The 10,831-nt window shown below is 40.8% G+C and overlaps 1 protein-coding gene across 5 annotated transcripts in view; it reads left to right on the top strand.

Annotated features, from left to right (window-relative positions):
• The first annotated feature begins 1,359 nt into the window (after window positions 1-1,359).
• Window positions 1,360-10,831, top strand: part of SORBS1 (sorbin and SH3 domain containing 1) — a 111,167-nt gene continuing 101,695 nt past the window's right edge. The window contains exon 1 of one of the 5 annotated variants that reach the window (XM_063307587.1): window positions 1,360-2,030. In XM_063307587.1, coding sequence (XP_063163657.1) covers window positions 2,005-2,030 — 26 coding nt within the window. In that variant the 5' untranslated portion in view covers window positions 1,360-2,004. The remainder of the gene's footprint in view (window positions 2,031-10,831) is intronic. The other 4 variants (XM_063307588.1, XM_063307589.1, XM_063307584.1 and 1 more) reach the window with 4 other exon arrangements.

Below are 10,831 nucleotides of genomic sequence, written 5' to 3'. Positions count from 1 at the left end.
CCTCAGCATTCTGGTTGCCATCTTCTGCACTTCCTCCAGCACTATTAAATTTCTTCAATTTGTCTGGGATCTCCACAGCTCCCTTTCAAATCTCCCCTGTTCCAGTTTGCCCTTTTGTTTGCTCACAATTTCTCAACTGCCTCTCTCTCCAAAGACTGCTGGCTACAACTAAGCTGTTGGCTAAGGAATGTAATTCTGTCCACTTGCTAATCACTTGATCAGTAATCAGCTGCAGTTGTACAGCTCTGCCCCTCAGATCATATGCTTAGGAAGTAAGCAAGCATACATGATGCTCAGTGAGAAAAACAATGCAATCCATCATCCAATTAGCCATTATAATCTGTTCTCCAGCCTGAGATTCAGGAGATGGTTGAGAAAACAACAGCCACATACAAATTCTTCAATTATCTATGAAGAAACGTCTCTGCCCTAAAAAACTGGAAGATAAATTGAGCTGTAAAGTGAATTTTGCTGAATCCCATTCCCTTTCAAAAAAACTGATTACAGAAGACTCTATGAGAACTTTGCTATTGGCTGACTTAACTGCCCAGAGCTTGACATTGGCTAAACAACCCTCCTTCTGTGTTTGATTGTATGCTTGATCAGGGCTGCAACTGGGGGGGGGGGGGCAAGCGGGGAATGTGCCCCAGGTGCCATGCTGGGGGGGGCGCCAAAATGAGCGCTGAGGGGGAATCCCTGTTTGCTCCAGGTGACACAGACCCTAGTTGCAGCCCTGTGCTTGATTATTCTATCTTTGATTGCTTGTATTTAATAAGAGTTCCTACCATTTTACCCAGAATGGAAGTAAGATTAACTAGTCAAGAGTCTCCTTATCTCCCCTCAAGTCATGTTAAGAATCAGAATGACCTCATTATCTATTTCCCAGGCCTGGAAAGCAGGTAGTTTCAAAGAAAAGTTGCATATTCTTTCTGGCCCAAAGGCCGTCATAAAGGTTTGATTTGATTTGCATATTTTTGTTGGATAACAATTCCACATACACACTTTTGAAGGCTGATACTGTTGGTCCCCACATTTATTTTTTCTTAATTTGTCATTTAGGCTTATAATTTCCTCTCCAGTTATTCCTACTTATTTTCCCTCGGTTCACCTGATTTCCCCCCAACTCAGCCAGCTCAAGTACCAGCCTTGGGGTTTAACAGAAGCAGAGAACGTAGCCATCCCTGCTGGAAAAGGCAGGGCCAACCACAGTCTTGCAAGCCCTCCAACGGGATAGCAAACCCTTAAAAGGTGCAGGCTCAGTCTGTTTTCCATTTTATTGCATCACTGTGTGGGGGAAGGTCCTCCACCAAAGTTGTTTTTGGCTAAGATGTGTGATTGGCTCATTAGCAGAACAGCAAGAACAAGGGGAGATGCTTGCCTTAGGAACACACAGCTCTGAATGGAAGCTTGAGATAGGCGAAGTATTTTAGATCTGCCTTTGATTCTATCCTGCCAAGATTCCTTGTTAAAAGAATGTCTTAATTCACTGGGGAAATATTCATGGCTTCCTCCCAAAGATACTGATGGGAAATTTTGGGTGGGCAAAGTATGTGAACAATAAACAAAATCCTAAGATAGTCAATGCAGTGAAAATAGTAGCTGCTGCTCAGTTATGCCCCAGCAAGGCAGCACTCTGGTTCCAAACACACGCTGTTAAACAACAGAAGAAGCAAGAGAGATGGGAGAAGCTCAGTTATGCAATACAAAAGCAGAGTGTTGAGCTGGGCAGGTGATGCAGGATTTGGATAACGAAGCAGGAGAACGGAAAGCAAGGATTAGCATCTTGGAAGCAGACTTAAGGAGCGGGCGGTGAGGACAATGCCCCTGCCACTGGAAACGCTGGAGGAATAGTCCTGGCAGCCAGGAGGCCTTCTAATTGCAAAGGCGAAGTTGCTCAGCCGCAGGCCTCACTGCAGGAGAAAAGCCAGATACGCTTCCCATCCAAGAGTGCCTCCAACAGGCTGGGCTGCAGCACCAGACCGGCACCATCACAGAATTGCTCCCATGAAGGCTTTGGCTATCCAGTCCAGGTAACTTCCACTAAGGACCTTCATTCACTGATTTACACTCAACGGCCCAAGAGGGGGACTTCTTGTGGCTCACTCTTTTCTGGACTGGGGATATAAAATGTCTTTTGGCAACACATTTTTAATTGGATTCATTGTAAACTTTTCCTGGAAAAAAAAGAGACGATAACAAATTAGAAACATAGCTTGGACTGATTGGCTGTCTGATGACATAATTTGTTGGCCAAATAGCACTTTTTTATTTTTAAGGAAGATTCTTATTTCACCCTCCTGCCTATTGTGTCACACAATGATTTAATTAATCAGGTTTATGGATATGGGGTAAATAGAAGTAATACTGGTTTGAAGATTTTATATGTGCTGTCCTTATAGATTTGTTGGTCTGTTTAGGCTAGTGTTTCTCAACCTCAGCAACTTTAAGAAGTATGGAGTTCAACTACCAGAATTCCCCAGCCAGTTGAACTCCACGCTTCTTAAAGTTGCTGAGGTTGAGAAACACTGGTTTAGGCATTCACCATTTGTCCTATACTGCTTCCATTTCATTCTTACTTAGTTCTGTTAATCAGCATATAGATGGCTGTGGACACACGTAAAATTACAGCTTTATTATTAGTTGCAACTGAGATAAAAAAGGAAATGATGAATACCTAGAACAAGAATTAAAGTTCAGAAGGAAGCTAAAATCAGATTTTAATGAACAGGAAAGGAAAGACAAATTTAGAGGCTGCAGTGTTATAAGAGTGCAATTTCAAGAAGCAAAGCCATTCAAAATTAAAAGAACCACACCCATTTTTTAACTTTGCTACAAGATCTGAAAGTAAGATCCTGTATCAGGACCCTGTATTCACAGTAGGCAGTGAAACCATTTTTTGTTTTCGTATTTTTAGTTGATAGCTATTCATTTAAATAAATAGATATACAAGAATCATAGAATTGTGGAGTTGGAAGTGACCTCAAGGATCATCCAGCCAAGTGCAGGAAAATTAAACTCTCCTTGAAAGCTGGCTGCCAACCACCTCTTAATATCCTTCAAAAAAGGAGAAGCTGCAAGTTCCATAAGCAGACTGCTCCATTGTTGTATAGGATTTTTTTTTCTTACATTGAAATGAACACTGGGTTGCTACAGCTTATACCAATTCTTCCTGATCCTAGTTTCTATGGCAATGAAATTTGGTTCCTGACCATCTTCCCTGTGGCATCTTATGTACATGAACATTGATATCGTGTCTCCCCTCAGTCTTCTCCAGACTGAACTTCCTAAGTTCCTTCTGATTGTCAAGAAATCCCAACTAGCAACAACAGCTTTGTATTTAAGGTTTTCTTCCCATGGCACTTTCCTTACTATTTTATTTGGTTTATTATAATCAACCTTTCTAAACCCCATGGTTTGTGTTTGGCTCATCCAAGTTAGCAGATCCCCTAATACCCACCTTAGATTTTTGAAAGAGCAAATTATTCCCAACCCAAGTCATGAATTTATTGGATATCTTGTGTTTGTGTTTGGCAGAATTAGTCTTACCAAAGACATCTAGGCAGCTGAAATCTCCCATAACAACCACTTCATGTCTTTTTGAATTTTCAGTTATTTTCTTTAATAAGTCTTCATCTACCAGACGAAGTAAAATCCAAGTAATAAAAGAAGACAAATCCTTAGATTCTGATTTGCGGGAGTGGCAACCATGTTAAAAAGACTGTTGTGGAATCTTGATAATCACTGAATTTTAAAAAAATGTCAATAAAAATATCAAAAGAAGCCTGAGAAACGCAAAGGACAAGGTTGAAGGAACAGAGCAAGATACAGATAGATTTGAGCAAGAAGATTAGAAGGGAGGGAAGAGAGTGTTGTAGAAGGATTGAAGAAAGTAGGTAAAAAGAAAGTGACGCTAAATTATTCCATGTTTAGCCAAGGAGCCTACGTGGCATGGGTCCAGGTTACCTGAGGGACCATGTCATCCCCATTACATCGACCCATCCCACCCGGCCCAGCAGAGAGGGCATGTTACAGACCCTGTCCAAGAGAGATTGTCGGTTGGTGGGGCCCAGGAAGAGAGCATTCTCTGCCATGGCCCCTGCCCTATGGAATACTCTGCCCCCAGCGGTGAGGCAGGCCCCCACTCTCCCAGCCTTCTGGAAAGGGGTGACTACTTGGGGCGGGAAAGTGAGGAGCCAATCCTGGGGGTGACTAGCACCCTAAAGAGGCTCCATGATTGTATGAATTTACAAATCTAAATTAAGAACTGTTAATACTGCCATCTTGGATTTTATATTTTATACTAATGTTTATATTTAAGAAAGTTTTTTAGTGTATTTTAATTTGTATTTATTTTTACTTTTATCGTAAACCGCCCAAAGTCACTTCGTGCAAGATGGGTGGTGACAAAATTTGAAATATAAATAAATAAGGAAGGGAGAACAGCTAGGAGTAGGTGGGGGGCGTTGCAGCACTAGTAACTTATAGATGGAAAGGATTGACTTGGTCCCTTTCAAGCTGTGTTTACATCCCAATCTGGCATGGAAAGGGCCTTAGTCACCCTGATCTATAATGGGAAAGAGTTGATAGAATTATCTACAGCTTTCAGTCTGTTCAGCCCAAGCTGAACAGTTTGAGCCCTGGAGAGAACTGGGTGATAGGGGCACTGCATTGCAGTGGTTCCATCTTATCTATCTGGACGCTGCCAGAAAGTGACATTGAGATATTTCTGCTCACCTCTTAGAAACTGTCCTGGAGGGGTCTGTACCCCATATTATTTCATATGAAGCCACTGGGAAGGTGTTTTTTTTTAATGTTTGGGTTTGGGCTACATATCATCAGAGCCTCTATATATTTCCAGAGTGTAAAAGACTGAATGTGGGAGAATAAGCTGAAGTTAAAGCTGAACTCAGACAAGATGGGAGCTTTTAGTTGTGGGGCTAGGATTCAGGATTCAGGAGTTATGTCCCTTCTGGTTTGACTTCCCTTTACAGTTTTGTAGATTGGGAGATTTCTTGATTCAGTGCTAAGACTGGACATCAGTGGAAGGGAGGTACTTTTATCCAGTTTAACAATAAAACAGAAGAGTCCCTAACTGGAGGAAAGAGACCAGGCTTCATACACTTGTAGGCTCCAGAGTGAATAAATGCAAGCTGCTCTTTGTGAAACAGCCTTAAGGACAGTCCAGAAATTGCAGCTGACCTGGGAAATGGCTGCATGAGAGGTGAGTGGGATCGTCTTGAGATCCCATATTGATTCACTGGCTGCCAGGCATCTTCCTAGCTGAATTCAAGAAGCTTGTGATGGTTACAAGTAGGGCGAGGATTTCTATGACCTAAAAATATTAGAAATATGCAAGCATTTATGACCTTAAAACTGTTTAAATATGACTAATTAAACCAAAAATATGACTTTACAATTTTTCTGAAATTAGCACCCAATTTTTAAAAATCTGTGGTTACACGAACACACGCACACACTAAAAGGTTTATTCTTCTTCATTTCCAGTGCAGAAGTGCTAGTATTGAAGAAATCAAATGAACATTTTGAGAGTAAAATGTTCATCCCTGGATTAGTTAACAGCAGAATTGCATTGGATGACCACGTGCATCTTGAGGTTATCAAACTCAGAACTCCATCTGTTGTCCACCAGTATGTTCTTGTATCTGGAGAAACTCCATTCGACATCACAAGAGGTTATAGGAAGAAATTTGAAAAAAACAAACTCATCTGGAGAACATTCTGGCTCGAAGTCTTCAAATTTTGCTTTGAGTCCCTTTAGAACGTTACTTATTCTGCAAAGTGATGCAAACCCAGATTAGATTGCAGCACTCTTTGCAGTTTATCACTAATTTTTTCAGCCACTTTCCTTTGCTTGCTTTAAATCACTCTGTTTGTTTTACAATGATCAGTGCATCACTAAGTTCCATTCCTACAGTTTCAAGGCGGGTGATTGCTCTTGATAATCCACTGAAGTTAGATCCTGAAGTTAGATCCACACACACACACCTCCCTGAGTTGGCATGTGAATAAGAAAAAGAAAAAAACCAGGCAAATTCTCACTGCCTTTGCTGGCTTGAACTTGCTGGCTTATCAGGAGGGTTGCCAATGACCAAAATATGACGTTTGTTACAAAATTAAGCAGAAATATGACATAACACCCGTAAAAAGTCAAAATAATGACTTTTCAGGCAAAATAAAAAGCATCTAATTCTCAACAGATTACTCTAAAACATGTTTGAACTTACTTATAAATTCAAGTAAAGGTTCCAGAAAAATATGACATGTCATAGAAATCCTTGCCCTAGTTACAAGGCTTTTCACAGCTTAGGCTCAACTCCTTCAAGGACTGCTAATTTCTACACACACTGCTCCTTAGCAGGGAACCTTTTGCAAGTCCTGCTGTCTATATCCATCAGCAACAGATTCAACTCTTTCCACAGCCCAGCCTGTATTATGGAATAAATGGCTACTGCAGTTGAAATAAGGCTTCTTAGGAAGGGGGTTGAAATATATTTATTTTTCCAGGACATTAATGTCAGGTTTTTTAGCTTTTGTGGTTTAGGGCATGTATTGATTCATAAATAATTAAAAGTTGATGATGCTTTTACTGTACTTTGTAAATCACTCAGAGCCATTCAGGGAGTGGCAGACGTATACTTTTTAAAATTAATTAATTAATAGCAGGGGAGTTCAAAGAGTGTGAAGTGCAAAGAGTGAAAAGCACAAGAAATGTACAGAATCAAAGTGGGTGGGGAGATCACAAAAATGCTAGTTGCCCACCCCCTAACTTCTCTAGCATTTTTGTGATCTCCCCACCCATTTTGATTCGGTGTGCCTAATTGGAAAGAGCACCAAAAACAGTTCATTCCTTCTTTATTTTAAGGGTCATAAACAATTGAATAAGTATGTTTGATCTGCAATTGAGTAAGAAAGACAGACCTATAAACACTTGAGATGATGTTACAGTATAGAACATTGTGTGTTTTAAGAGAAGTTTTCTCACTCAGCTTTCTAAAATCAGAGCAGCTTTCTGGTTATGGAATGTGTTTTTAGAGTATGTGTGCATACTGTTAACCAGGTTTTTGCAAAAAATTTGTTTTAAGATCTGCCAGAAAAGACATGGTCTTTCTTTCGTTCTTGCATTTTCTTACATCTATATCAGTGTTTCTCAACCTTGGCAACTTTTAGATGTCTGGACTTCAACTCCCAGAATTCCCCAGCCAGCATGCTGGCTGGGGAATTCTGGGAGCTGAAGTCCACACATCTTAAAGTTGCCAAGGTTGAGAAACACTGATATAGATTACAGCAATACTTTCAGGAACTAACAGTAACAAGCAACTGATGTTTCATATGGCCATGACACACTATGTTTTACATTACAGTAATGGTTTGTACATTATGTGAATGGCCATATATTATTTTAAATGAAAGAAGCATTTTTTTTAGAAAAAAATGTTTCATATGAGCTCATTTTTTTCAATTTGCCAATGAAAATACTTGTTGTTCAGGAGTTTTCATTCAAAATAATCTATTTAACTAGTTAGGAAAGGCCTCTTTAATTGCTTCAATTAAACCGACCGGTTAAATAGATTCTTCTGATTCTTCTATAGACAGAACATATTATTGGTACTACAAGTACCAGTCCCTTGGTTGCATATCATCTTTCCCTTTAGGGAGACACTAGTAATGACCAAGGATTACCTGGGAAGGGGAAGGGAAGGATCCTCCTACATTAACTTGAAAGCCAAAGGCACCTCCATAAAGGAGGGAACAGGAGAGGGTGCAAAAGGCAACAGACATTGCTGGCTTGGAAGCCTTTGAAGACTCACAAGGTGACCTGGGAAGCTGACCACCCCCCCTTCCTTGTCCTTTTCTCCCTCCCCACGCCTTCCATTTTTTTCTCTCCACCTTCCTTCAGGGGGTCAAAAAAGTCAGGATGGTAGCCACAATCATGCAATCAAAGCCCTGCCCTTTTTAAGGCATTTGCAGGGGGCTGATCAGATGACTGTGGCACCATTTTGACTGTTTTTGACCCCACATGGATGCTCTGCTTCCCAATTATTTCGTTTACTGAATCTCCATCCTGTTCTTTTCATCTTTTTCTGCTGAAAGCAAGCGGTATCATCAGCCTGCTTTACGTTGTCTGATCCTTCTCGATGTGTAATCCTGATCCTTCTCAATGTGTAATTCTTTGAGGCAGGGTCTAACTGTTGCAAAATAAAGTGGAACCATGCTTTGGGTCTGTGTTTCTAACAATACCACCTAAAAGTGCATTTATTACCCCTTTTTGTCTTTGTTTTTTGCAGCTGCATTCTCTCTTGACTCATATTCAGTTTGTAATCAACTACCATTTCAAGAGATTCTTCACAAGTGGTGTTACCAAAAAAGGTGTATCTCATTTGTATTTGATTCCTATCACCTACTTCATATTTGCTTTTGTTGAATTTAAAGTGGCTATTTTCAGCCTAGTTCTTTGCGCCGAATTTTATTTCTCTCTTCTGTACTAGCTTCCTGTACAAGTTTGTGTCATCTGCAAATTTGAGAAGGTACCTCTCTACCTTTTCATCTAAATAAGTAATAAACATGTGGAGTCCCAGGACCAAGTCTTTTAGTGCCTAACCCCGCATTCTCTGAATATGGTTTTTTAATTTTGTCTTCTAACCCCAATGTAACTATCATGTCGTAGTTTCTCAAATATTTGCTAAAACTGTCCATGACTACAGCATTCCCACAATCTACCAAAACAGTTACCCAGTCAAAATATGAATTGATTAACCTGACAAAGCTGGTTGATCTCTAATAATTCCTAGTTATTAAATTGCTAATTTAATAATCAAAGTACTGTACTTACAGATGGATTTGACTGGTCTGTATCGCCTGGTTCCTCCTCTGATAACGTTTTGAGGACAGAGACGTTTGCCTTCCTCAAATATCCAGGCACTTTACAAGTTCTCCAGGATTTTTCAAAGGTAATAAGAATATAACCAAAGAAGCCCTTGTAGCTATTATTAGCATCCTTTGCTTATTCTGAGTGTTTGAGCCATTTCCTACCCTCCGGTCTTCAGGAATTTGGCTCTGAGATGCTCTGCCAATTAATACCCATTTGCTTGTTATTACAGCATGGCTTTTGGTGTCTTTTTATCAGCTCTGAACATTCACGACTATAGGCTATTTTCTAGAATTGAAGTATACTATAGATTTCTCTTAGTCCACTCCTATTATATATCAATCCCATTTGAATCCAAACTTTTTTTTCTGAATCCCTAGTTTTCATTATACATATAAATAAATGAGGATAGCCTCGTGTGGAGCAGAGTGGTAGGTGGCAGTATTGCATCCGAAAACTCTCCCCACGACCCGAGTTCGATCCCAGAGGAAGCTGGATTCTCTCTCGGGTGGCTGGCTCAGGCCGACTCAGCCTTCCATCCTTCCGAGGTCGGTAAAATGAGCACCCAGCTTGCTGGAGAAGGTGATGACTGGGGAAGGCAATGGCAAACCACCCCACTATAGTCTGCCAAGAAAAGTCGCAAAAGCGGCATCCCCCCAAAGGGTCAGACATGACTTGGTGTCTCACAGGGGACCTTTCACTTTCATAAATAAACTACATAACAATAAACTACGTACAAAAAATAAACTACATACAAACAAACTATAAATTACACTATATTTCAATATAGCTTCATTTCATTTTTTCCATTAAGTGTAATATCCCTCAACTTTTCCCTCTATTTGGGAGATGAAAGAGTTTTGTCCTTTTAAAACCAAGGCAGAAGTTACTGAGCTAAGGCTGAGAAAAAAGGAAACTAACATTGATCCTCAGAGCTTCAGATTAAAGTTTAGGATTTCCAGGAAAAAGGGAAGGCCAGGAAATTTAAGCAAACAGTTCAGAAGCGTCAGGTGCTAAGTCTGAAGAAATAGGTAACCAGTGCAGGATGGAATTTACATTAGAATTTTTGATGTTTAGAGTATTTCTTTGTGCTTTGAAAGACTCCAGTCTTCCATTTCTCTGTATGAGCCAACAACTGTGGTTATTTCAGCCTTTTATTTGTATCTCAGGTGGCAGCTGCATGATTGTGTTGTGGCGCACGTAAAAATGAGGCTTTGACAATGCAGTTTCAGCCACCTTGACTTGAGCAGAAAGCCATAGGATTCCAGAAAGCTGTGCGCACCAGCCAGCCCCTTTCCCAGTGGTGAGGGTCATAGGAGGCAACCGATCGAAGAGCCGACAGGAGAGCATAAAAGAGGGTAGGAACTGGTGGAAAGTGGGATTGTTGATAGGACTGCTCCATGTCCAGCCAATAATCTGGAGTTTCATTGCTTTTGACTCATCAGTGGGTGGTGGGTGTTACAGGAAATGCCCAGGAAAAGTACAAGGCTGCTGCGATCTATACTGGGCGCTATGATTCCCTCAAGGATCCAAAGTCTGCTACTTCTACCCCCATGCTGAGATTTGCTATTCTGAAAGGAATAGCCACCTTATTGAAATACTTTTTCATTTTTTTCTGGAGAGTTGTGTTCCACTCCTGCCCCCTCTCCCCCCTCCCACCTTTTCAACTAGGGCTGTGTATGTGACTTGGCCAAAGCCTGATACCTACACCAGTGTTTCTTATTCTTCAATTCCTCAGAATGCTGGCAGGGGAATTCTGGGAGTTGAAGTCCACACATCTTAAAGTTGCCGAGGTTGAGAAACACTGGCCTAGTCAAACTGGGAAATTCTCTTAGTTCTGAAATAGAGCTCCATATAGCTCACTCCTCCTCTGTCCCCAGCCTTGTCCCGCTGCCCCTATTTTGCTTGTTATCCCCCATGCAGTTGGAGGTCAGCCCGTGGTGG

Source organism: Candoia aspera, chromosome 6 (genome assembly GCF_035149785.1).
Source record: "Candoia aspera isolate rCanAsp1 chromosome 6, rCanAsp1.hap2, whole genome shotgun sequence".
Taxonomy (NCBI): Eukaryota; Metazoa; Chordata; class Lepidosauria; order Squamata; family Boidae; genus Candoia; species Candoia aspera.
This window is presented reverse-complemented; position numbering and strand designations above follow the sequence as displayed.